At 34.7% G+C, this 27,967-nt stretch overlaps 4 protein-coding genes and 1 pseudogene across 5 annotated transcripts; 2 read left to right on the forward strand and 3 right to left on the reverse strand.

Moving 5' to 3' along the window:
* On the reverse strand, positions 1-26,989 carry LOC120124691 (annotated as a pseudogene).
* On the forward strand, positions 5,568-6,847 carry LOC120124690 (E3 ubiquitin-protein ligase ATL6-like). Its single transcript, XM_039143288.1, has one exon. The coding sequence runs from the start codon at positions 5,657-5,659 to the stop codon at positions 6,770-6,772; it is 1,116 nt and encodes a 371-aa protein (XP_038999219.1). The 5' UTR covers positions 5,568-5,656; the 3' UTR covers positions 6,773-6,847.
* LOC120124689 (DNA excision repair protein ERCC-1) lies at positions 7,874-11,457 on the forward strand. 2 transcript variants are annotated; one of them, XM_039143286.1, is made up of 8 exons: positions 7,874-8,171; positions 8,539-8,668; positions 9,165-9,268; positions 9,682-9,781; positions 10,012-10,088; positions 10,395-10,494; positions 10,665-10,736; positions 10,814-11,457. In XM_039143286.1, exons 1-8 carry the CDS (start codon positions 7,945-7,947, stop codon positions 11,213-11,215), a joined length of 1,212 nt encoding a protein of 403 aa, XP_038999217.1. In that variant the 5' UTR covers positions 7,874-7,944; the 3' UTR covers positions 11,216-11,457. The 2 variants fall into 2 exon arrangements, with proteins under 2 accessions (XP_038999217.1, XP_038999218.1); XM_039143287.1 differs by lacking the exon at positions 10,665-10,736.
* Positions 11,707-13,700, reverse strand: LOC120124688 (probable serine/threonine-protein kinase PBL7). The gene is made up of 6 exons (XM_039143285.1): positions 13,278-13,700; positions 12,945-13,186; positions 12,450-12,835; positions 12,240-12,372; positions 12,063-12,152; positions 11,707-11,973 (listed from the first exon to the last, which is right to left on the reverse strand). The coding sequence occupies exons 1-6, from the start codon at positions 13,621-13,623 to the stop codon at positions 11,836-11,838; spliced, it is 1,335 nt and encodes a 444-aa protein (XP_038999216.1). The 5' UTR covers positions 13,624-13,700; the 3' UTR covers positions 11,707-11,835.
* Positions 19,990-22,455, reverse strand: LOC120124692 (protein YIPF1 homolog). The gene is made up of 6 exons (XM_039143289.1): positions 22,296-22,455; positions 22,130-22,169; positions 21,794-21,874; positions 21,202-21,394; positions 20,531-20,798; positions 19,990-20,257 (listed from the first exon to the last, which is right to left on the reverse strand). The coding sequence occupies exons 1-6, from the start codon at positions 22,350-22,352 to the stop codon at positions 20,051-20,053; spliced, it is 846 nt and encodes a 281-aa protein (XP_038999220.1). The 5' UTR covers positions 22,353-22,455; the 3' UTR covers positions 19,990-20,050.
* Positions 26,990-27,967: the final 978 nt, after the last annotated feature.

Consider the following 27,967-nt stretch of genomic DNA (forward strand, 5'->3'; position numbering starts at 1 on the left):
ATTTTTTTCAAGTAATTCTTTTGTGAAAGCCAAATCTTCATATTACTTATGTCTCGGTGAATTTGCATCCCTATAATCTTGTTTGCTGATCCCAAGTCCTTCATTTCAAATTCCCTAGCCAGTTGTGCCTTCAATTCTTCAATATGATCTTTGTTGGGTCTTGCAACCAACATGTCATCCACATACAACAACAATATAACAAAATCGTTATCACCAGACCTCTTGAAATAAGCACAAGGGTCTGCATTAAGTCTGTTGTATCCAAGGCACACAATGAAGGAATCAAATCTCTTATACCAACACCTCGGCGCCTGCTTTAGACCGTACAGAGATTTGTTCAACCTGCAAACCAAGTTCTTCTTTTCGTCTTCTTCAAAACCTTCAGGCTGGAGCATATGAATCTCTTCTTCAAGATTTCCATGAAGAAAAGTTGTTTTAACATCTAGCTGTTCCAAATGTAAATTCAATGTAGCACACATTGCCAAGACTACTCGAACTGTTATTAGTCGAACCACAGGAGAAAAAATTTCATTGAAATCAATACCTTCTTTCTGAGCATATCCTTTGACCACCAGTCTTGCACGATACCTCTCCACTTGATCGTCACCATTTCGCTTGATTTTGAAAACCCATTTGTTACTAATTGGCTTCTTTCCTTGTGGTAGTGGCACAAGGTCTCATGTATTATTTTTTATGAAGGGCTTCGATTTCTTCTTGCGTCGCCATCATCCATAGTGAAGCATCTGAGCTGTTTATTGCCTCCTGGTATGTTGATGGCTCACCGTCCTCTGTTAAAAGGCAGTATGCAATATTACCTTCTATAACATAATCTGAGTGCCAATTGGGACGTCTTCTCACACGATCTGATTGACGAGTTGTTGGAGCTTCAGAACTCTCTGGTTCTTGTTCATCATGTGCTGGTTCTGCTTCAGAAGAATCTCCTTCTTCAAACTCTTTTTCCACGTGTATCTGAGTAGTCTCTGACTTTTCAGCACTATCATCGTCTTCTTTTCTTTGTAGTTTATCTTCTACAAAGATAACATCCCTGTTAATGATCACTTTGCGGGCAGTGGGATCCCACAAGCGATACCCCTTTACTCCATCAGCATACCCCAAGAATTTGCATTTCCTGGATTTTGGATCCAGCTTTGAAATTTCTTGGGAGTTGTACATCACGTACACAATACTTCCAAATACATGGAGGTTTGAATAATCAACTGGTTTACCAGTCCACATCTCCATTGGTGTCTTCAGCTCTATTGCAGTTGATGGAGCTCGATTCACCAAATAACAGGCGGTATTGACTGCTTCTGCCCATAATGATTTTTCTAGGCCTGCGTCCCTCAACATTGCTCTTGTTCTTTCTAACAAGGTTCTGTTCATCCGCTCTGCCACTCCATTTTGTTGAGGAGTGTTCGCCACTGTGAACTGTCTTTTAATGTCTTCTTTCTTGCAAAAGTCATCAAATTCTTCGCTTGTGTATTCTCCTCCATTATCTGTTCTGAAACACTTGATCTTATTTCCAGAATCAAGTTCCACCCGCGCTTTGAAGTTTTTGAAAGTTAAAAACACGTCTGACTTCTTCTTAATAGGGTGCTCCCAACATCTCCTAGAGTAGTCATCAATAAATGAGACAAAGTATTTTGCTCCACCTAGGGACGTTACTGGTGCTTTCCATACGTCAGAGTGAACCAATTCTAGAACACTTTTGCCTCTAAAATTTGATGTGTTGAATTTCAACCGGTGCTGCTTACTTGTTATGCAATGCTCACACAAAGGAAGTGATACCTTTGTTAAGCCTGGAAGTAGCTTTTGCTCTACAAGGACTTTCATTCCTTGTTCTGACATGTGTCCAAGTTTCTGATGCCATAGCATTGCCGAATCTGAACTACATGAGGCAACAGAGGCTTCTGCTTCTACCAAAGTATCTCCCTTCAGCATGTACAAGTTTGCAGCTATTGTTTCGCCTTTCAGTACCACAAGCGCTCCACGGAACACTTTCATGATTCCTTTTCGTGTTTCAATATTGCTTGCATTATTATCCAACAATCCGTAGGATAATAAATTTTTCTTCAGACCTTTCACGTGCCGCACATCTCGAACAACTTTAATTGTTCCATCATACATCTTTAATTTGATGGTTCCCACACCAACGATCTCTAAGGCATGATCATTGCAACTATACAGAGATCCTCCTGAGACAGGTTCATAATGATGGAACCATTCTCTTCTTGAGGTCATGTGATATGTCGCTCCCGAATCAATGAGCCATATATCTGTAAATCTTTTTCTGCCTTCCACGGTGGTTGACGCTTCACAGCATAGAGCGTCTCCATCATCTGAAATGTTTGCGGTATTGCCTTGTAGATTGGAGTTTTTATTTAGACTCCAACAATCCTTCTTCAAGTGACCCTTCTTTCCACAGTGGTAGCACTTTAAATTCTTCTTGCTCCTCGACTTCGATCTACCATGTTTATGACTGATGCTTTGGCCACGTTCTGTTGATCTCCCTCTCATCGTTGTCAACGCTTCTGCTTGCTGCAGATTTACTTGTCTGTCTTCCTTGTTCTTGCGCTGATTTTCTTCTTGTAGAACAGCAGCTGCAACGTCATCGAAGACTAGACTGGTGACATTACTGTTTGTCAAGTTGATGATGAGTTGATCGTACGAATCCGGTAGACTTTGAAGTAGAAGTTCAGCACGTTTTTGTTCTCCTATTTTACAGCTTAAGGATGTAAGCTGAGAAAATAAGGTGTTCAGTGTATTTAAGTGCTCCGTCACTGAAGTAGATTCTGGCATACGGAGAGTGTACAACTTTCTCTTAAGAAAAATTGTATTGTGCAGCGATATGGCCTCGTACAATTTGGTGAGATGATCCCATATCTCCTTAGCTGTCTTCTTCTCCTCGATGCTTGACAATACTTCATCTGCTAATGCTAGATGAAAGTTTGCCATAGCATTCCCGTCCATCTCGTTCCATTTGATGTCATCTGCGAATTCCACCGGCCTTTCATTGATAGCCGCTAGACACCCGTCTTTCCTTAGGATGGCCTTCATCTTCAATTTCCACAATGAGAAATTTCTCCAATTGAATTTTTCAATATCAAATTTTGTTGCCATAGCTTCTTCTACGGATAGCTCCCACTATTTCACTATCGTGTATAGTTCTTTGGAACCTTCAAAGAATGGGTAATAACTTCTTATTTTCTTATGTTGGAGGATCCACCTTTTGGTAGCAACCACAAAGACAATAAGCAGATATTACACACTCTAATCTAGCTCGGATACCAATTGTTGCGGAATACGGCTATCGGATAGAGCAAAATCGCAACTGATAATTTGAGAAAATAAAAATGAAGATAAAAAAAGACACAAAATTTACGTGGAAAACCCCTAAATAAAATAGGGTAAAAACCACGGGCAACGGTAGAAGAATTTCACTATGAGAAAATAGGAATTACAACCTCTATCGATCTACCAAGGAGAAAACAATGATAATTCTCTCTCGATAAAAAGGAGAAAACAACTCTCAAGAAACTCTCTAAATTCTCTCTAGTATTGGAAGAAAGCTAGAATGCTTTGAGATGGTTTTGAAGCTAAATGAGCTAGGGTATTTATAGTTGAAACTTAAAGACTAATCTTGTAAATATCCTAAAATTACAATGACTAAAATTGTAATTTACCCATTTAATTTTCAACAATTTTTCACCTAATTTTGACATTGCAAAATTCGGTGCCTACCTCCCTTTTTTTTGACTAAATTAATGCCCTTTTTCGGTGCATTTCAACAGACATTTTATCGAATTTTTTAACAAAATTGGTAAAACGCTACTGGTTTTGTTATTTTTTTTATCGGTTTTGTTATTGTTAGCATTTTATCAAAAATGTTAAAAAACATTAATGTTTTAGGTAGAAATAATAATGTTTTAGGTTATTTTTTATCGGTTCGATTATTTAAATAATAATAAAATCGATACCACCTTTTTTAGTCATATATTAAGGTTGTCGCACTATAGAACTTCTAATTAGCATCAAGTTTCTGAGATTTGAATTTCTTTATATACACTATTTAGATTGTTTTATTTTTAAATTGAATTATTTAAATTTTACCTTTTATAAATTTAATCTATATATATTTTATTTATTATATTCTAGTAATAATTATTTAATATATATTGTTTATACTTAATTATACGTCTACTCAGAAAAACGCTTCAATAAAAAATAGTTTAGTTTATAACTTGATCTAGAACCTTCCCATGGATAGTAGACAAAATTAATTATATAATTCTTCAACCAAAATGTGTGATAGTCTTATTAGATCGTCAACTTGAGATTAAAGTCAATTACAATGACATTAAACTAAAACCCATTTCACTAACCACATTCAACAACCTATCAATTCAACTAACGTTACGAATCCCACTCAATCCTCATTACTATTTAACTAATACAATATTGTTAATTTATATTTTGTAATGCAAATATGAGCAGAGAAATAACTGTATAAATATCAATTAATATAAATTATAAACAATTCATTTCAAATTAGTCAACTGATGAATCAAAGGTTATTAATTATAAAAAAATAATCATAAATGTAAATAAATTAATTAAAACTTAGATTAATTTAAATACAAAAATATTTTATTATTTATATCTGATTGTTTAGTACTTCTAATAAATGAATATTTTATTAGATATGAACCCAATTCATTGATATGACATAGGTTCAATGGGTTTGATGACTCTCGAGTATTGTTCATAAATTCGGTTCATAAATTCAGAACTCCGAGTCAGTTGGTATATCTGATTCACTGATCCAACCGACTGGGTTCATGAATCTAGGTCATGGTGTACGTATATAGTATAGGGTTTAAATTCTTGACCTAACTTCTGACAATTTATTTTTGAATAGATTTAATATTTTATAAAATCAATTTTAGAATATTTGGCTACTCTATAGCAATCACTGAGCAATCAATTAGAACTATGCGCCAATAAACACGATAAAATAGTGGACACGTTTTAGAAACCTTTTCTTTATCAATAAAAAAATTGCAAAAAAACACTTATCTTTTAAATAAATAAACATTTTAATGCAACATCACTCAACAACTTTTAATTTAAATAATCGTTGTCTTAAAACATATTATAATATATCAACTTTTTTATAAATCAGATCAAAGTTTAAACCTTAAACTCTTAAATAATAATTTATGTTTAAATATATATTTTTTAAATATTTACTCATTAAATGGTTGAAGATCGAGTTTATCTATGCATGTTATCTTCATTGCTTGAATAATTATATTTGTATAATTATAAGTCTTAGATACATATAATACATGTTTCATTTTGTAAATTAAATTTGTATAATTATTATACTTTTGATCGATTAATTGTATTTCTTTCAAATTGACTATGAATGATGCTAATAATAAAAATAAAATTTTAATAAAATTACATTTATAGGTGATTACTTGTAATACAAGTATAGGTTTTTTTGGGTTGCCCTCGTTTGTTTATATATATATATATATATATATAAACGGCTTAAAAATATTTTATATCCCCTTCCGCCTTTTTCTTCTTCTTTGATTTAAAAACCTTCGCTTCCTGATTTTTCCTCTCACATGCTCCTCATCTCACCGCCATGTCGTACACCGCCAAATGTGGAATAGTTGCCCTTCTTCTCTTCCTACTCTCTACACCGCCTTCCGCCGCCCAACCCACTACCCCATACGGCGAGAAATCCCCTCACGAGCGTTTCAGCCCCTCCTTGACCGTGATCCTCGTCGTTTTGATTGCTGCTTTGTTTTTCATCTGTATTTTCTATATTTACATCCGGAACTGCTCCAACTACACCAACGGAAGCAGCGTCAACCCTGTTAATGGAAGAACCGGCAGTTCTTTGCGTGGGATGCGTGGACTTGAAGCGTCGGTGATCAAGACTTTCCCAACCATGGTTTACTCCGAAGTTAAGGTTCATAAGGTTGGGAAAGGAGCTCTCGAGTGCGCGGTGTGTTTGAATGAATACGAAGACGAGGAACCGCTGCGTTTGATCCCTAAATGCGATCATGTTTTTCATCCTGAATGTATCGACGCTTGGTTGGCTTCTCATACTACTTGTCCCGTTTGTAGAGCTAATCTCGCTCCTCAAACAGGTGAGCCTGCAGTGAGTGGACACACTGAGTTGAATAACACCGAGATAGACCTCGAGGCTCAAAACGTCCGAAGTGACTCGGAACCGGAAGAAGAAAGGAGGATACACAATAACAACAATGTCAACAGTGACGTAGAAGCTCAAGTTGCTTCAGAGGTTGGAGTAATTGGTCTGATTCGAACTCTAACATGGAACCGTACGCGTGGATCAATATCGACCCGTACGGGTAAACCTCTCTTCACGCGATCTCATTCAACCGGCCACTCTATGATCCAGCCGGGTGAAAATACTGATCGATTCACTCTACGATTGCCGGCTGATGTGCGAAATCAGTTAATAAATCGGAAATTAAACCGGGCAACCAGCTTGGTTCTGCATAAAGAAAGTAGTCAGCGGCAAGGATACCGAGCTTGGGAAGATGATGGAAGTAGTAGAGCCAAGTCTTTAACTCGGCTCAACAAGTCGGACCGATGGTTTTTTTATATGTCACTACCATTTTTTAATCGAGCGTCTTCCGTAGAATCACCAAAGGTGGTATACAATGGTGAAGGAACCTTAAGTTCTCCGGTTGGACCCGTGGCTGACTCAAGCCGTCCTCAGGTTTAATGGTCCCCGCCCCCAAACAATTTTAGTAGTATGTACAATGTCAAATGCAAAGTATTTTTAGCTGGAAATTTTTATTAATTTTAATTTGAATTTCAAGATCAATGCATGTAAGATAACAATCATGATCGGAACTTATTCAATTGAAAAATGATATTCGATAAGTTAGTATGTATAGTTTGTTATTTTGTTTCTCCGACGTTAAAGGGGTCACGTCGTGCAAAAGAGGGAGTTTTTTATTTTAATTTCGTAGGCCTTTGGAGGGTTTTTAGGAGGATTCAGTGTTGGTTCTTTCTCCTTGATCCTTTTCCAACGTCATTGATTTACATGGTGAATAGTGCAATCATTTTATTTTATTTTTAGAATAATCACAAGTTGATTAATCTAGATTATAACTTTTAAATTTAATCTTTTCTAAAAAGATCTAATATTTCATCCAATTAAACTAACTTATTATAGATATAGAAGAGTCGTCTTGTTGGTTTGGAGCGTGATCAATATCAAGTCCGATTCTTAATTTTTTACCATGATTTTCATGGAAAAAAAGGGTCTCTTCCATTGAAACTGTCGAGATTAAGATCTTAATGGTTCAGAAGTCGAATATGAACGGTTTTTAAAGCGCTGGTGGTGCCTTTAGGATCGACCCTGTTCTTGTTGTTCTCTGTTTTTATTTGCTTTGTTGTATATGTTTTACTCGGCTTCCTGAAACCTTTGGCAGCGGTTGATTTCAGGCCTTCGTTACCAATATTTGTTTTTTGGACTGCTAGACCCCTTGATTCCATTTAATGATTCTCTCTCTCTCGATAAAAAAAAAATCAATTCATTTGAACTGTTTTTAACTTGACAAATTGGAACCGTCAACTAAAAGAGATAATGGAATAGAATTACACTTTTGGAAGGTAAATCAATCGCTACTTGCACCGAAGTTGAATAGCTAGTATATTTAACCTCCTTTTTCACCAAAAAGTTGTAAATTTCGATACCTAATTCTAGTATTGACGTGGAGTAACTCGCGTCCATCAAAATGACCCAAGGTTTGTTCGGGCCGATGAGCCTTATGTTTGAGCCTACACACAAGTCAGGTAAGTGGGCTTCCAAACGAAAACCTCAACCTATGGTACTCACTTCTTTATTGTATCGAAAAATTCAGCAGGATAACGAGGAAGGAGGAGGAGATGGAGAAAGGTGAAGCATATCAAACGGAACAAACCAAAAACAAGAGGAAAACACAAATTGTAATAGGAATTCCATCGTATAAAGAAGTTATTGAAAGCTCACAGACTAAATCAACCCCGCCATCTCTTTTTACTCCTTCTCAATCTTTTTCTCAAGCGTTCAATTTCATTAAATCCTCTGAGTTCTACTCTCCTCCTGCTCCAAGCTCCACTGTTTCTACACTAAGGTGAGGCCTGTCAATCTTCATAATTCAGCTCAATTTACCGTAAAGTGTCGTTCTTTCTATTGAATTTGGCTGTATCTTTTGTGGGTATCTTTTTCTCTTTGATTTGGTTGAACCCCTTTGGTCAAGTTTCATTTTCCCCTTTAATTTGGTCCAATGACCAATTTTTTTTAATAAAAAAAGTTGAAATGATTTATTGGTAATTTTTTAGTTTCTTAATTTTAGTTGGACCTCTTTGATCAGTTCTTCATGTTCCCAGTCTTGGTTTAGCTTGTTGAGTTTCGTATGATAAGGAAACTAGATTTCATAAGAGCCTGTTCTGTCATTTGAAGTAGCTTGTATTTTTTTTTCAACTTTTGGTCTATTTTAGGCCAACAGGTGAAGCCAATGTGCCTTCTTTAGCTGTCTCTGCCTCAGCTTCCCCTGCTGCTGCTGTTGCTTCATCATCATCATCGAATTCGTCTCTGAGTCGCAATGCTATCCTTGTCAGCCATAGGCAGGTGATGTTATATAACTTTGGCAGCATTGATTTTTACATTGTTTTCAGTACTAGTATAATTATCCAGTTTTTAATGAGTAAATTGTCAGCTAATTATCAGCCATCTACCTGTTTCAACATGACTAGGTAATACATTTGACTTTACAGAAGTTTAGCTTGTCTGGTTCGAGTACATGTAGACGGGTCATTCCTTTGATTCTTTCTCATTCTGTTTTGTTATTATCTTGCTCCTTTGATTCATTTTTAATATGATAGAGCTTCCTGTTATTTTATAGAGTTTTCAATTTATTATCAATGTTAAAAATATGTTAACTTTTAAGATTCTCCTGAACAATATTGCTAATAACCTTGAAGTCCTAAACTTCCTGAGGAAGAACCTAGCTTCAACAAAATTTTGTTATTACGACAGAAACTGCGAGCCTTTTAATAATGCAACTTCGGTTCTTCTACCTTGATAATAGTAGCCTAAAATGTAGATGTACTCTCACCTCATGCAGAAGGGTAATCCCTTGCTCAAGCACATCAGGAACGTGAGATGGGCTTTTGCAGATATTGTTTGTGACTACTTGCTCGGTCAGAACTCATGTGCTCTCTATTTAAGGTTAGAACTACAACCATATCGATTAGTAGCATGATCCAGCAGTTTGTGTGAATTAAACAACAAATGGGTTATTTATTTGAATTTGCAATCATATGCATCATAAGATATAGGACAAGTCTTACTTGTATTCGTAGTTTTTGTATCTTGCTTATGATTTCTATATTTACACTAATTTCTAGAAGGAGGAGCAATTTTATGAACTGAAAGCCAGTTTGGGTTTGGGATAAGATTACGTGCTCTTCCAAGTTCTGAGTATATTTAAGAAACTATAGGTTTTAATCGATGAAGCGAACCTTGTTTTCTAGTGAAAGGGACTAGTATATTCTTTTATATTCAGTGTCTTCTTTGGTAGATCTATTAAATACCGTGCTTCTGTAATGCATTCAGCTCATTAAGTTGACTATTTGATGCAGTCTTCGATATCATTTGCTGCACCCGGACTACCTATATTACCGTATCAGGGAACTACAAAAAAACTTCAAGCTTCGTGTTGTGTTATGCCATGTTGATGTGGTAAATCTTCGTTTTTTGTTGATATTCATGTCCTTTTAATGGTTTCCTACAAGTTAAGATTTCAAACCACGAATATGTGCATTTTGACATCATAGATATGGCATTTTATCCCTCTGGCTATTGTGGTACATGAATATTTATCAGTACTTAATTGCTCATTCACGACTTGTACAAACAAGTAAAAAAAATGGAACTTGGTTGCTCATTGTTCAGAGCTTTCTTTGCTGCAGGAGGATGTTGTTAAGCCTTTGCTTGAAGTTACTAAAACAGCGCTGCTTCATGATTGCACTCTATTATGTGGTTGGAGGTATGGTGAAGATTTATCAATGCATTAAACAATAATTGCTGTACGTACTTCATGAATCTGAATGGTGATTGATCCGTGACTGCTTCCATTTGTTGCAATAACATTTTGTTCAATTATTTTAACCCTAAACCTAGTTAGATCATATTTATTTTGTGAGTTTTATGTCAAAAGATAAGCTGTTGTACCTTTTTACCCCGTCTTTAGACTATTTATGCTATTTGTTTTTTTTATCGAGTTGTGATAGTCGAAAAAGTGGATTAAAAAATAATTTTCTCAATAAACTTTCTTGCTATGATTTGGTTTTAGCTTGGAGGAATGTGGCCGCTACTTGGAGACCATAAAAGTATATGAAAACAAGCCTGCAGACCTCATTCAAGGCCAAATGGATACAGACTACTTATCAAGGGTATCGTTCTCTTCTTTTGAAGCTTCGGTCTGAAGAAATGTACTTTCTGTGTCTCGTAGAACATTATGATTTTTTATTGGCTAATCTGCTAAATCCAAATTTTATGTACAGTATTTATTTACGTTTTATTTGGCATGGTTAATCTGAAATTAGTTTTCTCGTAATTGTAGCTAAATCATGCTCTTACAACAGTTCGCCATGTTAACAAGACTGATGTGGTCACTCTTGGTTCTACATTCGGGGTGCGTCTGCTGTTTACATCTAAATCGCCGGTGTTTTATTCGTTGGTTTATCTGACCTGATTATCATGTTTTTTTAGTCTCTGTCTAGTATCATGGATGCATCCATGGAAGATCTTGCTCGATGTCCTGGAATAGGAGAGCGGAAGGTAAAACGCTTGCATGACACTTTCCATGAACCATTCAAGCGCACAGTTTCCAGTAACCCTCCCATTCTGGAAACTCCAGTCTGCAAAGATGCTGAACCAAGCCCTGCAAGTGAACGCATTGAAGCAGACAAGGATACTGAAGGTACGGCCAAACGTAGGAAAAAAGAACCTGAAATAGACGTTAAATATGCCCTAACTGCTGCATTTGCCAAGTATGCTGGTAAAATTAGTAAAATGAACAATAAATCCGAGGGTAATAACGGAGGTGGAACCAGTGCTGCTGCAGTACCAGACGTTGCAACTAAGGATTCCGGGGAAGGGGTTGAAACTTGATCTCCTTTTGCTACTTCAGCCTATCTCCCATAGGTAAGCATTGACTGATATGGATAATGATATATCGAGCTCATACCAATTAGGCATCGAATATTCGGTGACCTTTTTACCTATGTTCGAGATTCATGTGGCCTCGAGTGTAATTTTATAGCATGTATTTTTCTTTGGAACAATATGTAACTCTATAATCTGTTGATATTTGTCTCAAGTAATGCAAGAATTTTAGAAAGTTGCGGAATGAACATATGATAACAGACGAAAAGTATGATTTCTGAGAAGGGAAAATAATACTGCATTCATCAATCATTTTACAAGTTTATACAAGAATATGAATGTAAAGAAGCTTAATCATGTGCAAGATATGAGTCCATTTGAGTGCAGAAGCAATAGCTGCTATCTGAGGTGATTTACTTGTGCAAGGAAGCAAGCCCTTGTTGCTAACTCTTTTTTCAGACACAAATTCAAAGATACGAATCACTAAACATATTTTTCTCAAAAAATAAATAATACCCACGTCTGATACATGCTCGTATTCAACACTTAATTCTTGAACAGGATACACAAATTAGGCTGTTTTGTACATTGTTACAATGATAGTAATGCTTGGTAATGGAGATTTGTCAAAGGAATCTGGAAGAAGCAGTGGAATTAATGGAATTGAAATTTTTAACCAGAGGGATCAATGACTGCACTACATCCACCATTAGAGGTCGATAATCAGCTTCCGGTTGCACACACACAGCAGCAATGGCAGCCACCTGTGGAACAAGTACGTTGTTCATTTTGATGATTTATATTCATTCATATGTCAAAAGCAAAACACCAATATCACATAAGCAAACTTTACCTGAATTAAATCCTTCTTTGTATACTGTCCTTGAATTGCTGGATCTACCATTTCATCAACTTTATCTCTATTTGTTAACCTTGGAAGTGCCTGTGAAATTATCAAAATGTTTGATCTTCAATGACACATTCGGTCGCGGCTATTGAGGTATTACAGAAAACTGAATCAGACACTAACCCACGAAACAAGCACATGTTCTCCGGGAGGTCTGTTGATGTCGATAGGCACACGGCCTGTTAAAAGCTGTAAAAGCACCACACCATAGCTGTAGACATCTGATTTTGTTGTAAGTTTTCCTTTTGAAGCATATCTGCAATGTCACTGTCATTTAATTGAGAAATAATGAAGCAGAGATGCATGAGCATGATACGGTGATGAAACACTCACTCGGGAGCTAGATATCCAGTGGTTCCCAACACGCGTGTCAAAACCTGACCATCGATCTTATCTGACCCTGTTTTCGCCAATCCGAAACCGAAGACCTTGGCTCGGAGGTTTTCGTCAAGTAATATATTGCTGCACTTAAGGTCACGGTGGATAACAGTAGGGGAAGCATGTTCATGGAGGAACTCAAGGGCTCTAGCACAATCAAGGGCGATGACTAATCGCTTTCCCCAATCCAAAGGTCTATGTTGATTACCGGGACGATGAAGATGCTGTTGAAGAGCACCATTGACCATGAATTCATATATTAGAAGCCTGTGTTGCTGGTCAGCACAGTAGCCTAGTAGCCTCACCAAGTATGGGCAGTTCAAGCGGCTCAGTAGATCCACCTGCAGGACAAAAATGCAGTAATTTGAACGAGCTCCATCGAGTTTATTTTTAAAGCTCGAATTTAAAAACCAGAATAACAAAATTGGGTGGGGGAACAAACTAATTCACCTCCATCCTGAAAGCACGCTCCCCTTGCTTTCCATCTCTGTGAAGCCTCTTAATGGCTGCCATGGTTCCATCAGCAAGAACTCCTCTATACACGACACCAAATCGGCCGTTACCGATCACATTCATCTCGCTGAAGTTATCGGTTGCCTGTTCGAGATCCTTGTAAGTGAAAACTTGGACCCCTTTGTATCTACTCTGAAATGTACGGACGCTTCCTCCGTATAGACACCTTGCCTTCACATCTGCACCATTTCAAGCATTTAAACATCAAAAAATTTCATAAACAATAGGAAAAAAAAACCTGATGTTTCAATTTTGAGAATGGAGACATACCAGGACTAGAATCGAAGTTCATAGTAGTATGAGCAGTGAACCTGGTACTGTTGTTTATGCTACCACTTTCGATGCAAGTGTCGCCTTTTCCGACCGATTTAAGTCTACGAAACATTACTATAATTACAAAGATTGCAAAAACGACGACGACTGAGACAAGTGACAGAATGATTATGACAACGGAATTGAATGAAAGGCCGGTGTTATGTTGATTGTTTCGAGATATCGAATCAAAATGATGATGATGATGATGATTGAGGTGATGACTATGGTTTTTTGCAGTACTGAGGCCTGGTGTTGACATTGCAGGCGACGGTTCAGTGGCTGTAGTTTTGCTATCTTCCATGAAAAAGAAAAAGAAAAGCAACGTAACAAAGATGAAAGGAAAATGAGTTTTAAAAAGGAAAGGACATAAGCACGAATGTGTGAAAAGAAATCTATATAATTACGAATTAATATGAACACATGAGACATATATACACAGATTTATTTATGGAGTATAATGAGAGTAGCTGTATGGCCAGAAAAAACAGCTCTTTCTTCACCATTCTCTCTGTCTCTCCCCCGTGATAAAACAAGTGCCTTGCGTACTTCATTCGTCCATTGCTTTGTTATTTTGTTAAGAATTGTCATTTTCTTTGCATCAGAAGATAGCTTGGGAGTTTCTGATACCACGTCAATGTCTTTCATCCAAATCATATGCAAATAATTGTCTCGTGTTTCGCAAAATCTGGCTCATTCATGTACTGGGGAAAAAACCCATACTTTTACGATAAAAAATGATTTTTTAAATATTAGGATTCGAATTTTAAACCTTGAATATTGTATTTAAAAGTAATTGTAAAAAAAAACAAATGAAACTGAACTTGGGGTTCATCTTGATTATTCATTCTAAAGATCATAACTTACAATATACGAATAAATATAAGTACTGAGATTCCAACTTTAAAATTACAAGTTTCTTAGCAGGGATATTATTTATTTTCCACAGGGAAAGGGAGGTGTAGACAGAGAAAATACGAAGTTCCCCGATTGCTTTTGTCCAATACAGTATTTGTAGTCACACACTCGCATGTGCTGCACAAAATGCAGCAAAGGCTTGCATTGATTCGAGTGAACCCACCATCTCCAATATTTTATTTTATAAACGTGAACTAAACAATCCGTGACTGCCTGTTTCAATCACGAGACTTTGTTAAGCTTCCCTAGTTTTGAAGTCACAATCTGGATTCTACTTTCAGAGAAACACTTTTACTTGGATAAGTCAATGATTGGATCATCAACACATGCATTTTTTGTTTCGGATGAGAACTTTAACGATAATTCGGGAAATGATAATAAAGAAGAAGTTCAAGTTATGCATGGGATTACCATTCAGCAGAGAAGCTACTTGCTTGACTTTGTAGTGGTCTCAAATGGCAATTTTAATTTTTAATAGTCCAGTTGTTCTTAGATTCAGAAGGTTCCAATTTGCAGAGAAGAAGCACATTAAGATAATCATTTAGCATTGATTACTGTCACAAAGGACAAAACAGAAGTGAATTTTTCAAGCATAAAGTCCGAAATCAGCGGGTCAAATCTGTTTATGTATAGTCTCCTACATTAATTGCCTTGTACAGTAGTCCTGCATCTACTTCATATACCTCACGTCTGGCAGATTTTAGATTTTTTTTTTTGAAAACGATAACTGAAGTTTATTAATAATTAAAATAATCAAAATTACAACGTATCGAAATATAAAGAGAAATTTAGAGATGTTAGTTACCAAATTACTCATACAAAAATAAAAAATTAAAATTAAAGATACGAAAAAAAATTAAAACCTTCTAATGAGAATGACGACCAACATCAGAACCTAATAATCTTCATAAAAATTCTTTGTCTCTGTCGAATGGGACACTTGGCGAAGTGATAAAGGAGTGTAGAACAAACCAAATAATATGGCAAATTGCTTTGCTACACAATCTGATTACATGGCCCAACAACCTTTTACCAAAAAAATAATCTGACTATACGTGATCACTGACTAACCAATCAGAAAATAAATATTGTAATAGTTTTTGTGCAAGAACTAAAACGACCACAAAGGTATGCGAAAAATGTACCAACAACTAGGGGTGTTCATTTTTCGGTTTTAATCGAATTAACCGACCAAACCAAATTAGTTTGGTTAATTCGGTCGACCACCGAATTAGTTCGGTCAAGGGACGGTTAATAATTTTTTTAGAATAAGGTTAACGGTTAATTCGGTTCGAAATCGGTTAATTAACGGAATTAATAGAAATTAAATTTTAAATATTAAATATATTATATATAACATATAGACTTAGCCCAAACCATTTAAAACTCAATTAATAATTTAAGATTTAATAACTTTTAAACTTAAATCAATATTAATTAATTAAAAATCTAGATATTATTTAAATTACTTGTAAATTGTTTTTTTTAATTAAAAAATATTCAATTATTATATAAATTAGAAAATTTTAAAAAATTTCAGTTAATTCGAAAATTGATTGAATTAACCAAAATTTGTTCGGTTCGGTTAATAATTTTCAAATAAATTTCGATTCGGTTAACGATTAAAGAAAAAAAAAAGCTCGGTTAATTCGGTTCGGCCGGTGACCGAATTAACCATTTGAACACCCGTACCAACAATCATGAGGGTCGTGTCACAAAGGCAAAGAAAACACTACCACAATGACAGAGAAAATCATGTCATGAGAACAGAGAATTTTATTCAAAATTAAAAAGACTCAAATTAAAAAGATAAAAGACATAAAATATATAAAAATAATAATCACCGATGATCGACAACCAACAATAAAAGTGGTGTTGCCGTCAGCTAACCAAAAATCAAAGAGAGAAAATAAGATGCACAAATATTAAAAGAAAGAAAAGAAATTTTAAATAATTTTAAATCAAAACTTATTAAATACATAAATAGATATATTTATATCATATACTTTGGTTGGAATAATATTATGTGATGCTTTCATTCGGACAATGTTAAATAATCCAAAATCATGTGAGGGAGTATATTTTGTTACAAATAGCTGGAGCGTAGAAAAGAACCAAATCCAAGTAGGACCAAAGCACAGACTAATGAAAACATCGTAACCACTGGGGACGTTCATCCTACGGTGAAGTGGGAAAAACATTGGATTTCCAAATTTCTAACATTTGGATCATTGTACATGTCCTTGGTGATGTTTTTTCCATTAGACCGGGTGTCAATTTTAATTAGTCCAATAAGCTATTATGGTTTTATTTTAAACTATGGCAAAAGTTACAATGCAGGTTAAATTCATATCACCAACATGACGAGTTTGTTCAAAAAATAATTTTTAATGACCCCAGGTAAGTGCGTCTATGTGAGCCAATTTTATAATATATTTTCAGGAACTCATCACGTTAACAAAAAGTAATTTTTTAAAATTTAGTAATTAATTTAAAAATTATAAAAAAAAAACAAAAAAAAACTTTGGAACGTGACGAAATGCTCTGGAATTTAAAATTCCATTAGCCGTTGGTTAATGGGTAGCTTTTGAATTTTAAAAAAATATAACTGTTGAAACTTGTTACATTCAAAAAATAATTTTAAAAATAATTTAATACGAAATAATAAAAATTATTACAAACTAATACAATCCATAAAAAAATTTACTTATATTTTTGTAATTCTTGACGATAACGAGGAGTAGTCGAATGATAACGGCGTGGGACTAATCAATTTCGTCTTAGTCGACTGCCGTGATCGTCTTTATCTTCGTTTGCTTCTTCAACATGAGGTCTACTGAGCATCACTCCACTTTGAGATCCACCTTCAAAATTCAGTGATGGAGTATTTAAGATATTTGACGTCATCATTGTTGTCATTCACTCAAATTGACCACTGAAATCAGTACCTTGTTGACCATATATAATATGATCACATTTACCCGAATGTTTTGTCGAACATGCTTGAGCGCTTTGCATTACATCTCATGAACCTCCAACCCAATTCGGTTGACTCTCCATTAAAGCTTGATATGGAGAATAAAAACCATAATTGGTCTGAGATGCAAAATATTTGGCAGAAGCAAAAGATGAAGATGTTGATGATGATGATGATTTCTTGCCGTTTGCATATTTGGCCTTCATTTCTTCCCATTGTTCCCTCTCTTCTGATATTGTTAAATATGATTTCCTATTTGCTTCATAATTTCGGAGGTAAGGAGAAATTTCGAAATTAAGGTCAGTAGTTGTAATCTCGAAACATATATGGACAAATAAATATCGCTCGTTCCATTACTGAATGTATACAATTTGCTTCCTTGGCCAATTATCTTTATGCTTCTCACGCGTATCAATTCTATATACCGCGTACATATCAAATATATGTGTAGGAATTGGTTGATGAGGCGCAAACTGGAATAACACTCTATCTGCAGCATACATCTCAACAATCACAAAATGAAGCAAAGGTGTTACGTCACATCACAACTCTGAGCCTTAAAAAAATTCAGGTGGCAGTAACTGGTAGATCTTATGTTCACAATACGGAAGCCAACAAAACTGTAAACATTAATTAAATTATAAAAGTTAGTATAAATTATAAATAAATAAAAATTTAAGTAATTTACTAAAATAATATTTATTGCATGTTGACTGATGATATCAATCATCATTCGTATATCATTTTCATTTGCAGCCAACAATTTGGTCTTGGTAATTTTATGTCGCCATCTAACTAATATAATACAAAATTAAAAAATAAGGATATCATATAAATTTAAAAATTTAATAAAAAAATAAAGTTAAATAATTATCTTTCAGCCAGAGGAAACTCAATCGGGACTGTTGTAATTGGCGTAAAAATGGGAATTGATACCACGCCCAAGATTGTAACAAGACTAAAAAACCCGCTACATCGGTTTTTTTAACTCATTTCAACGATTATATCCTTGCAAAGTTCTCTATATAAAAATGTCAAAATCGTAGAGCCCCAACTAGTGTTACGACACACAGTAATATTATTCAATATTGAAAGATACTGAGTGTACGCCAAATTCTCGGATTTATCTGGTAACAGTATCCCTCCATCAATTGGAGAAGATACGCTCGGACTACAAATTTGACCTCATCCTCGGTAGAGTCATCAGTTACATGAAATTCGGACTCCAACCAAGTTATTTGTATCTGGTACTCGTCTAAGACATCTGGTGGTGGCATCTTTCTCAAAAACTTACTCAACAACTTGGAATTGGTCATTGTGCTTCACTAGTGTCACACCATTAATCCGAGCACCAAGTTGATAAGCTACATCCTCAAACGTAATTGTAGTTTCACTACTCTGAAAATGGAAAGTGTCCATTTCGGGCCTGCAACATTCAATCAACGCCGAAATCAATCGGGTTAACCTTAAAACCACAAAGAAATGTGGTTGGATACGACATGGATTGTTGTAGATATATAATAATCCGTTTATGCATATCTCTATGTGTCATTTCTCGTTGACGGATGTTTTGTTCTTCTTACGGAGTGAGTTCAAGCAAAGAAATATGGACAATATCAAGGCGTAATATTTCATCTCGGGTAAACATTTTTTGGAATTCTTCAAAAAATACAAATCTTTTTAATCTTTTTTCTTAACAATATAATATAAAAATCCTAAACCCGAAACTCTTATTTATAATTACAAACCCAACGGCTATAAACGGCTATACTTTTCAAAAATCTCATGGAACTCGTCACAATATGCCTATTACTTCTTACCGTTGTTACTACCCGTTGTCCAACTGCTATAAACATCTAGTTTATTTTAAATTCCAAATGAACTCATCACTTCGAAGTGAAGAGTTCTAAAGTTTTTTTTTATTTTTATATTAATTACTAAATTTAAAAAAATGTTTTTCACTAGACTTATCACGTCCTGGAAATATATTATAATATTGATTCACATGGGACTCACTTACCTGAGACCATTTAAAAACATTTTTTCGGGTAAATTCATCATGCCGATATGACGAGTTTATCCTGATTATAGCTTTTGTCGTAGTTCGCAAAATGAAAACCATGGTCGCCTATTGGCCTTGTTAAATTTGGCGAATGGCCTAATGGGCATAAAAACCTGTTTTATGTTGGTCCCTAAAAAGCCTTAATATAAGACCCATTGTCTATATTTAGTGGAACAACAAAATGGCCCATAGCATAAAATTAATCTTTAAGATAGTTATGATTTTAATCATTATAAAATTAAGAAATTAATCTCTCTACTCTAATTTATAAGAATTTTATCTTCTTATTTTATAAAAACTGAGACTTTATTCTTGTTGTTGATAAACACATAAAATTGAATTACTGGTTTTTTATTAATTTGTTACATACGAATTATCTAAGTATTAATTTTATCAGTTCATTACTTATAAATTACTGATTTTATTGTGCTTTTCAAGTTAGAGTTAAGTTGGAATTTGATTTTTTTTCCCTTCAATTTTTGATCCGAATGATCCTTTATTTTGTGTACTTGGATTTAATTTTTTATATAATCTAACAATTTTTAATTCATTAATCAACAAAGATTTATTATAATTGTAACTCGGTTATTGTATTTATATCTGACATAGCACAATACAAATGAATGAATACAAGATGTAATTCTTGAAGAAGAATAGTAGATAAAGCCCAAAACCGTAGCAACTAGCAATTAAAAGCCAATGGACCAAAATGCTCTCTCTTTTTTTCCTGATCTACAACTAAAATGAGTTTGCTTCATCGAAGGAAGTATAATCTTACACGGAAACAGTGAACAAATAGAGTTTGAGCACAACAGCCAGAGCCAACTGCAACAGAAAGATGCCACTGACGATCAAGAACCATCTTTCTCCAGCTGAGTTAATATGAGCTTTTAGATTAAGTGCCACAAAAGTTGCTGACATGAACCCAGCTACACCTGCAATTACCCATCTGAAAATTTCCAACGGGACAACAGATAGACACTGCAATCAAGTAAAAGCAACAAGTTTAGCTTCACCTTAAAGAAATCTCCAAAACTCCAGGTTCTAGCTTTAACAGCAAAATCTTCCACAAGAAAGTTTCAATGTACTTTTTTTGGGTAGTTCTCGCAGCTTTTTCAATGTTTGAACTTAAATGTTGGGAGAAAGGGATCAACTTGGAAATTTAGAAATTAAATTCCGATAAAAGTTAATTGAAATCCAAAAACTAAAATGAGAGAAAGCCAAATGAACAATCTTATCATTCAAAGAACTTACCAGTGCGGGAATAAAGACAAACAGGGAGTATCCATACAGACAAAACAGCTGGACAAGGCCTGATGGTGCTGAAAAGTATTTGAGAATAACATACAAGGCAAGAGGAACCACAGTGACATAGCCATAGAACACACCAGCAGACCAAGTCACTAGATTTATGTCATAATCCCATTCCTTATTCTTGAGCTTGTGTGCCACATAAGTCACAAAAGTTCCAATGGACGCTGCAACAAATATAAGAGTGGAGCATATCCAGAATGGTCCATATCTGCACAACATTTAAATTTTCAATCATGCATGATCCTACTTATAGGAAGATGGAAAGATGAGCGCAGAAGAGACACATATTTCCATCAGAAGAAAGTTGAAGTTATCAGATTACAGTTACGGAGAAGCAAGATGATATTTTTATAAAGGAACACTTGTATTTCATGTCCAAGAATAATACTAGAACCGCAAAGCTAAAACCTGTAATGATCAACTCTGTTTTCTCTTCTTTTAGGGTTTTACATACCCACACTTAAAAGAAATGTTTCTAATCATGTGCAATATAAAAGAAACTTTCAAGTCTCGAGCTAAGATAATTTTCCCTCCATCTATGTTCAATAATTATTCAATGCTTAGCACATTACTATATTTAAACACAAATGAGTTCCGGGGCAAAAACTCACAAATCTGGGTTGGAAGCCGTTTTCTCTGTAAATGTTCCTCTAAATGGAAAGAGTGACTCCTTAAGTCTATCTACAACATCTGAAGTGTCAACATCAAAGTATGGCTTGTATGCAGCAACAGTGAATGTACGAAACCAGCCACCTTCTTGTGCTTCATCAGATTTAGATCCACCAGCTGGTTTTGAAAAAGTATCTGCCGCAACAGCAATGCAATCATTTGCCACCAACATAACACCGAACATTGTTCATATGAAAAGCTAATTAAAATTTTCATTTGAACTACAAAGTAGCTAATATTACATTTAATTTATCTGATCTATTTACTTTTTCTAAACTATTTGTTTCATACATGGCAGCAATTTCAAACATGTCATCAGTGTCATGGATCATCTTTCTTACGGTAATAACTTTCTAGAACCTAATCTTAAATCACCATTGAATTTAGTATGCAAAAATGCCAATGAAAAAACGTGATTCCTAGATATATAACGCCCCAGGATAAACAAACCAAAGCATAAGCACCATCACAAATTGGATCAACTGGAAATGAAAACAAAACAAAGGAATTTAAATAAAATATAATCAGAAATACCATCAGCATCACGAGGAGGCTGAGTTCCGCCAGAGATTTTCCCCTGTGCACCCGATGGAGGAAATGTTTCAAGGTTCGAATCTACAAAATGAATCAAATTAATTTAAACTCAACCAAATCCACAAATTAAGAACCTCAAAGCACTAAACAACACTTCTATTGACATTAAAACTTCATCGTGCATTAAACCATACATTCTATGCATTCATTTTAAACTCCAATTGTACTAATCTTTCCTACTCTTTTCCAGAAATAAAAAAAACTAAATAGTAACAAAAAAAGAATTTAAATTTAGATTCATAATTCTACAACTGAAAAGGGGGGAAAAGCGTTCACCTGTAAATTTAACGGCGACATGACCGGGATCTGAAACCGCCTGAGAAATTAAGGATTGGAAAACAATTAGCAAACTAGATCTGCTTACTTTAGCTTGAAAAAGAGAATTAAAAGTCTAAATTGAGAATAATAAGCGCAATGCGATAAGTTATGAAATAGAACTTACAGGAACAGATCCAGAAACTTTCTGATTATCAATGCTTGTATAACCTCCGGACATCATTTTTGCTCCTATTTTTCAAGCAGATCTCTCTCGCGCTTCTTGAAGTCCAGAGGTTTTGTTTATTGATTTGAGGGATTTAAGACGAGATTCCTAATATAATATAAATTTGACTTGCTTTTTAATATTAGGTAGAATGTCCTTCTTAGCTTCTTAACTTAATCAGATTAATTATTTTAGCCCTTAAGCTTTTGTTGAGTTCCCTTTTACCCTGGAAATTTTATTTTGTTATGAAATTGACTCAAATGTCATGTTAGAGTTCATTGGAAAAAAATAAATTTTAAATAAAAAAGAAGATAGTAAAAGTGTAAGGGTTAAAATGATTAAACTAGTAAACTTAAGGGCCACAAAAATATATTTTACCTACATTTTATTATATTTATTATTTTGGAACATTACATTTTATTGTATCTAAGACATTATAGAAATTTGAAGTTACTTGTGCACTTCTGCTTGGTGTGAACTAATTGTTATTATATTAAAATTATACATATTTAACAATATATTTTAATTTTTTATATCAAAATATTAAGTTATTAAGTTATCTTTTAATCGTATTTATTTCAACTTATATACTTTAATTATATTTTTCAAATATATATTTGGTTTATTTTTTCATAGCATATCTCGTATCAATCCCCCAATCATCTTTTTATAGTAAAACATATCCGGGTAAAAAGCCAATAGACTATTTATCTAATTTTTGAAAAATACGATTATCAAATTTCAACAAATTAAATTATAAGGATTAACTCCACAATTTACATAAAGTAAAAGGATTGAATTCATAACCGATAATATAATTTTCAACTCCATTAACAGATGAAAAGTCTATTAACACAAAGGCAGAGTATAGTATACAACTGAATAACTATGGTGTGCCTTTCCATTGCATTCCTGCATTTGATCATATAACTAATTTAATACTTTTTTTAATCTACCCTCTGTGAGCAATAGAGACCTCCGGATGGCAAGTATAAGAACCCAAGTGGTGGCTGTGACTTTCTCTTTGATCATCAGAAGCAAAGCCGAGCTTAATACAGTCTTTGTGATCTGGGCATCTAATCCCTTGAAAAACCCGAGGATCCCTTCGCTTCTCCAAATAGCACCGACGATTCCCGGAACTGTTTTGCGGGAGTTTGGTTGAGGTCTTTTAGTTTCATTGCTGTCTCGTCTGGATCTGCAGCTTGAATCATGACCTTACACCTGCATTGAGTTGGCATACACCTCATCACTTCCACATAGTTGAAAATGCAAGTTTACTTCTATAACGCGACAGTTCGAGAGAGCGGCTATGCACCTGATAGCAGGATAAGTTATAACAGTTGATATACTCTTTGACATTGCGCCTAACAAGAAGGCGGTGAAGGCAGATAGAACCACAGGGGGTGAACCATGGTCTGCTTTCTTTGTTTTTTGCATAAGTAGTCGTTGTTTCAGTTGATCGAAAACAGTATACTGCAGTTTAACGTATTTCTAGCCTTAGTATCAATGAAGATAACAAAAAAATTTAAAGATGAAGGTTCGAGGCAACAGTGTAGGAACCTGAATTGCAGGATTGGAGGTCAGCAAAAGAGAGATGCCAAGGCCATCGAATGCATCACTCAAGGTGCCTTCTGTGAGAGTCTTCCAGAGTCCTTTCGATTTCCCAAAGGCACTTGCCTGCATCCTCGAGGCGGCTGTATCTAGGGGCTACAAAACGATAAACGGTATTCAAAGGCAAACTCCAAAATTAAATTGTGCATGCTCCTGGATTATGTAATATCGTACAACGTGACAGAGAAAGATACTTGTAACTGTAATGACACAACATCGTTATCAGAGATAAGTCATATACCCTTTGATTTGCTAAATTAATAAATTTCATTCTAATGCTCAATGACATGAAACATCTCATCTTCTATTCGTTCCAACATTTTCCATGGAAATAGTAAAAAAGAGCACAATTTTACTTTTTCTGATATAACTCTTTGCAGCAACCACATGGAAGAAAAGTTTTGCTTTGATGGATAGGACCTTTCTTTTTGGCTCATAGATGGATAGATTATATATTTAAATCAAAACATACGAGGCTCGACGAATGATGTCTCACCTGAGTGACAATAGCAGCACAAGCCCCTGCCGCAGCTGCAAGAATCAAGTTTGATTTTGTTCCAATAGACTTAAACCTACTCTTTTCTAGGTACAGTCTTTTGAAGTAGCTATATCCATAGAAGTAGACAAATTGTGCAATGAATGACTGCAAGTTTTTTGTTCCAAGGCCCTCGTATAAGGAAAAAAATTGGCGATTCGAAACTGCCTCCCATAATACATCAGAGAGATTCCTATATAAGATAAGAAATCGATATCAGAGACTAACAAACTCAATCAAGAACTTCAAACATTGCCAACGGGCCAAGTAGTGCAGCGAGGAACATTCATCGATATCAAGCAGCACATGACAGTAAAATAGTAAAAATAGTTTCATTCCTCAACCATATTAAAAATGAAAATATGCAACATGAATGGCAAATGGAGAAGGGAAGAAAATCATGTATCTGCATAGCTCAAGTTCAAACTTCGAATAACCTCAATCTATAAACCATAACACGGCTTTGTACAGATAATTATACTAACAGGACATATGATAATTTCGTTAAACCTCTACTAATATGGTGATTTTCATTCCACTACTTTACTCTTCAGGCCAATTCTCCACATCTTTGAATAAGAAAAATGTAAAGACAAGTATAAGACCCGAAATGCAGTAAGGTTATAGTGAAATTAAAATCATATACTTCAATTCAATTAACACGAACACCTCATCATGCTAGGATTGTGTTAGTTTTAATCAATACAACAACAACAAAACTCTATTCTCATATCCAATGGGGTAAGGGGGAGGTAGGGTAGTAGGCTGCCCCCAACGTCAGGTTGAGAGCAGCTTCCTTGGAAGACCTCCAGCAATCAGAAAATTAAAAATAAAGATAAAATACAATGCATTAATAAATAAATAAATAAATACATAGTTGAACAGTCTTCATATGCGCGTCTGAATGGGAAGTAATCCCTGCAAATAAATTCATGCGTAAAAATCTCTGCATATAGACAAAAACGTAAGACCCGACTAAATTTAAAAGGAGAAAACATGAAGAGAAAGATACACAGAAGTCAACGATAGCAAGCTACGAGAAGTAATATAGTCAAATGGGTTAAAACCTAAACTAAGGCAACACTACTACGCTACCCTAGTTCTAAGCCTTCATAAATTCTAATGACAGAAACGTATAAAAAGTAGAAGTCATGGAAATTACTATAAAAGTATTAAAAAGAAAACAGAGATGCTACACCCTATGGGTGTGACTCATACTACTTGGCTACCATGGTCTTAAGTCTCCATACTTTTCTATCAGAGGTCATGTCCTCGGTAAGGGCTAAATCCTTCAAATCAGATCTTAAGCAGTCTACCCACTTCCTCTTTGGTCGTCCTCTCCTTCTGGCACCGTCGACTGTAATCGGCTCTACCCTCCTGACCGTATCCGGCGGTTGTCACCTAAGGACATGCCCAAACCACCGTAGTCTTCCCTCCCTCAATTTTTCGGATACAAGCACCATCCTCAAGGACATCCTAATTGCAGAGTTTGGTGTCATGTCCCACAGAGTCCTACCACATGCCCATTGAAGCATTCTCATTTCTGCGACCTCCATCCTCCTTACGTGATCCTTCTTGATTGCCCAACATTCTGATCCATACAACAGCGTTGGTCTTATTGTCATTCTATAAAATTTTCCTTTTAAGTTTTAGAGTCACATTCTTTTCACACAAAACTCCAATAGTAGCCCTTCACTTTAGCCATCCCGCCTTTATACGGTGTGTAACGTCATCATCTACATCCTATCTTTATGTATCATAGACTCTAGGTACTTGAAACAATCCTTTGAGGGGAAAACGTATCCTTCTATGAATACTTCTACATCTTCATCGTTTTGGTTCCTACTAAAGTTTGAACATAAATACTTTATTTTTTCAATATTGATCCGTAGACATTTTTCTTCCAAAACAGTCTTCCAGGTAGTCAGTCTACTATTCAGCTCAGTTTTTGTTTAAGCAACTATAATAATGTCGTCCGCGAAAAGCATACACCATTAAACACCGTCTGGTGTCGCACAATAAATATCATCCATAATCAAAACAAAAATGTAAGGGCTAAGAGATGACCACTTATAATTCATTCATACCAAATAATAAAACGTAAAACCCATATTAAAAAAAGAAAGTAACTCATGAATTCACACACCAACAAACAAAGAAACGAAATTCAAAACTCCCTGGGATCATGATCAGGGATCACAACAAAAACAAAATAAATCCAGAATTAAAAAAAAATGTAAAAACAGAGAAAGAAAGCAAGAATAAGAAATGGGTAACCTGTATTTTCGTTGACCATGGGCTTGGACCTCGGCTTGATACTTGGTTTTGCAGGTATCGAGAGGGTACAAAATCGTGGTGCTTAACAGTGATCCTATAGCACCTGAAGTTGCCTCCGATATAGACTCTAAATCAACACCCATATTAAAAAATTCTTCTTTTATCTCTCTGGTTTCTGTTTTACTTGATCTCTTGATTCTGAAAATTGAGTCTATTAAATCATTTGATCTGGCTTTTTATGCATAATATATATAGGAAGAAGAAATTGAAGGTAGCTGGAAAAGGAAAACGTGACCGCGAGTTACCGAGGATGATATAAACTAATATTTAATAAGTAAAATATACACAAATGATCCTTAATCATCATGTAATATTTTATTATCTCAAAATTAAAAGTTAAAATATTATTATTTAATTATCTGTATATTTTTTTAAAAAAAAGTTATTAAAAATCAATGATTATTTGAGCATAATATTATTTTATTAATTATGATATGATAAAATATGATCTCGTAATCGTTTAAATTATATTTTGTTGATTGATTCTCTGATTATATTATCCACCGAGTTAGGGGTTGAAATATTATGTCATCGAATCCATGCACTTGGCCCGTCAAATATTTTTTAAGTATTAATTAACTTTAAAAAATATGTTTTTAAAAAATAAATAGTAAAAAAATTATCAGCCCCTCAATTAAAAAAATTATATTTTTGAAAAATAAAAAAATATTTTAACATATATTGTAATAAATTCCTAGTTCCGCCTCTGATCGAATCAATGTTTGAAATCAATAACGACATTTATATAGATCATTAAAATATAATTTTATTATATTTCATTTAACATATTAACGTCTAACACAAATAATCATCAAATTTTAATAAAAATGATGAATTTCTTAACGTATGAACAACCGAATAACTATTTTACCACTTTAATAATTAAAAATAGAGAAAATCGCCTCAGTGACCAAAAATGCCTTATAATATACGATTTTAACCAACTTTTTTTGGATTTGCCAAAATGACCAACAAAATCGCAACGCGAAATAAAAATCGCAACGCGATCCCCAGAATCGCAAATCAGTTTCCAAAATCGCAACGCGATTCTTGACAATCGCAATGCGATAGTACAAATTCGCATTGCGATTTTCCAGAATCGCAACGCGAATATGAAAATCGCAACGCGAACACATAAATCGCAACGCGT

This window comes from Hibiscus syriacus, unplaced genomic scaffold (genome assembly GCF_006381635.1).
Source record: "Hibiscus syriacus cultivar Baekdansim isolate YM2019G1 unplaced genomic scaffold, ASM638163v2 tig00110422_pilon, whole genome shotgun sequence".
In the NCBI taxonomy this organism is placed as follows: Eukaryota; Viridiplantae; Streptophyta; class Magnoliopsida; order Malvales; family Malvaceae; genus Hibiscus; species Hibiscus syriacus.

What these genes read in the sequence shown, in the direction of transcription:
- LOC120124690 (XM_039143288.1), top strand. Translation starts at nt 5,657, where the DNA reads ATGTCGTACACCGCCAAATGTGGAATAGTTGCCCTTCTTCTCTTCCTA.
- LOC120124689 (XM_039143286.1), top strand. Translation starts at nt 7,945, where the DNA reads ATGGAGAAAGGTGAAGCATATCAAACGGAACAAACCAAAAACAAGAGG. An exon ending in TCATGTGCTCTCTATTTAAG is followed by an intron (nt 9,269 to 9,681) that starts GTTAGAACTACA and finishes TATTTGATGCAG; the next exon opens with TCTTCGATATCATTTGCTGC. An exon ending in TGTTATGCCATGTTGATGTG is followed by an intron (nt 9,782 to 10,011) that starts GTAAATCTTCGT and finishes TCTTTGCTGCAG; the next exon opens with GAGGATGTTGTTAAGCCTTT.
- LOC120124688 (XM_039143285.1), bottom strand. Translation starts at nt 13,623, where the DNA reads ATGGAAGATAGCAAAACTACAGCCACTGAACCGTCGCCTGCAATGTCA. An exon ending in AGCGTGCTTTCAGGATGGAG is followed by an intron (nt 12,836 to 12,944) that starts GTGAATTAGTTT and finishes TTTGTCCTGCAG; the next exon opens with GTGGATCTACTGAGCCGCTT. An exon ending in ACTGGATATCTAGCTCCCGA is followed by an intron (nt 12,373 to 12,449) that starts GTGAGTGTTTCA and finishes GTGACATTGCAG; the next exon opens with ATATGCTTCAAAAGGAAAAC.
- LOC120124692 (XM_039143289.1), bottom strand. Translation starts at nt 22,352, where the DNA reads ATGATGTCCGGAGGTTATACAAGCATTGATAATCAGAAAGTTTCTGGA. An exon ending in ACGGCTTCCAACCCAGATTT is followed by an intron (nt 20,799 to 21,201) that starts GTGAGTTTTTGC and finishes AATGTTGTGCAG; the next exon opens with ATATGGACCATTCTGGATAT. An exon ending in TTGTCTTTATTCCCGCACTG is followed by an intron (nt 20,258 to 20,530) that starts GTAAGTTCTTTG and finishes ACTTGATTGCAG; the next exon opens with TGTCTATCTGTTGTCCCGTT.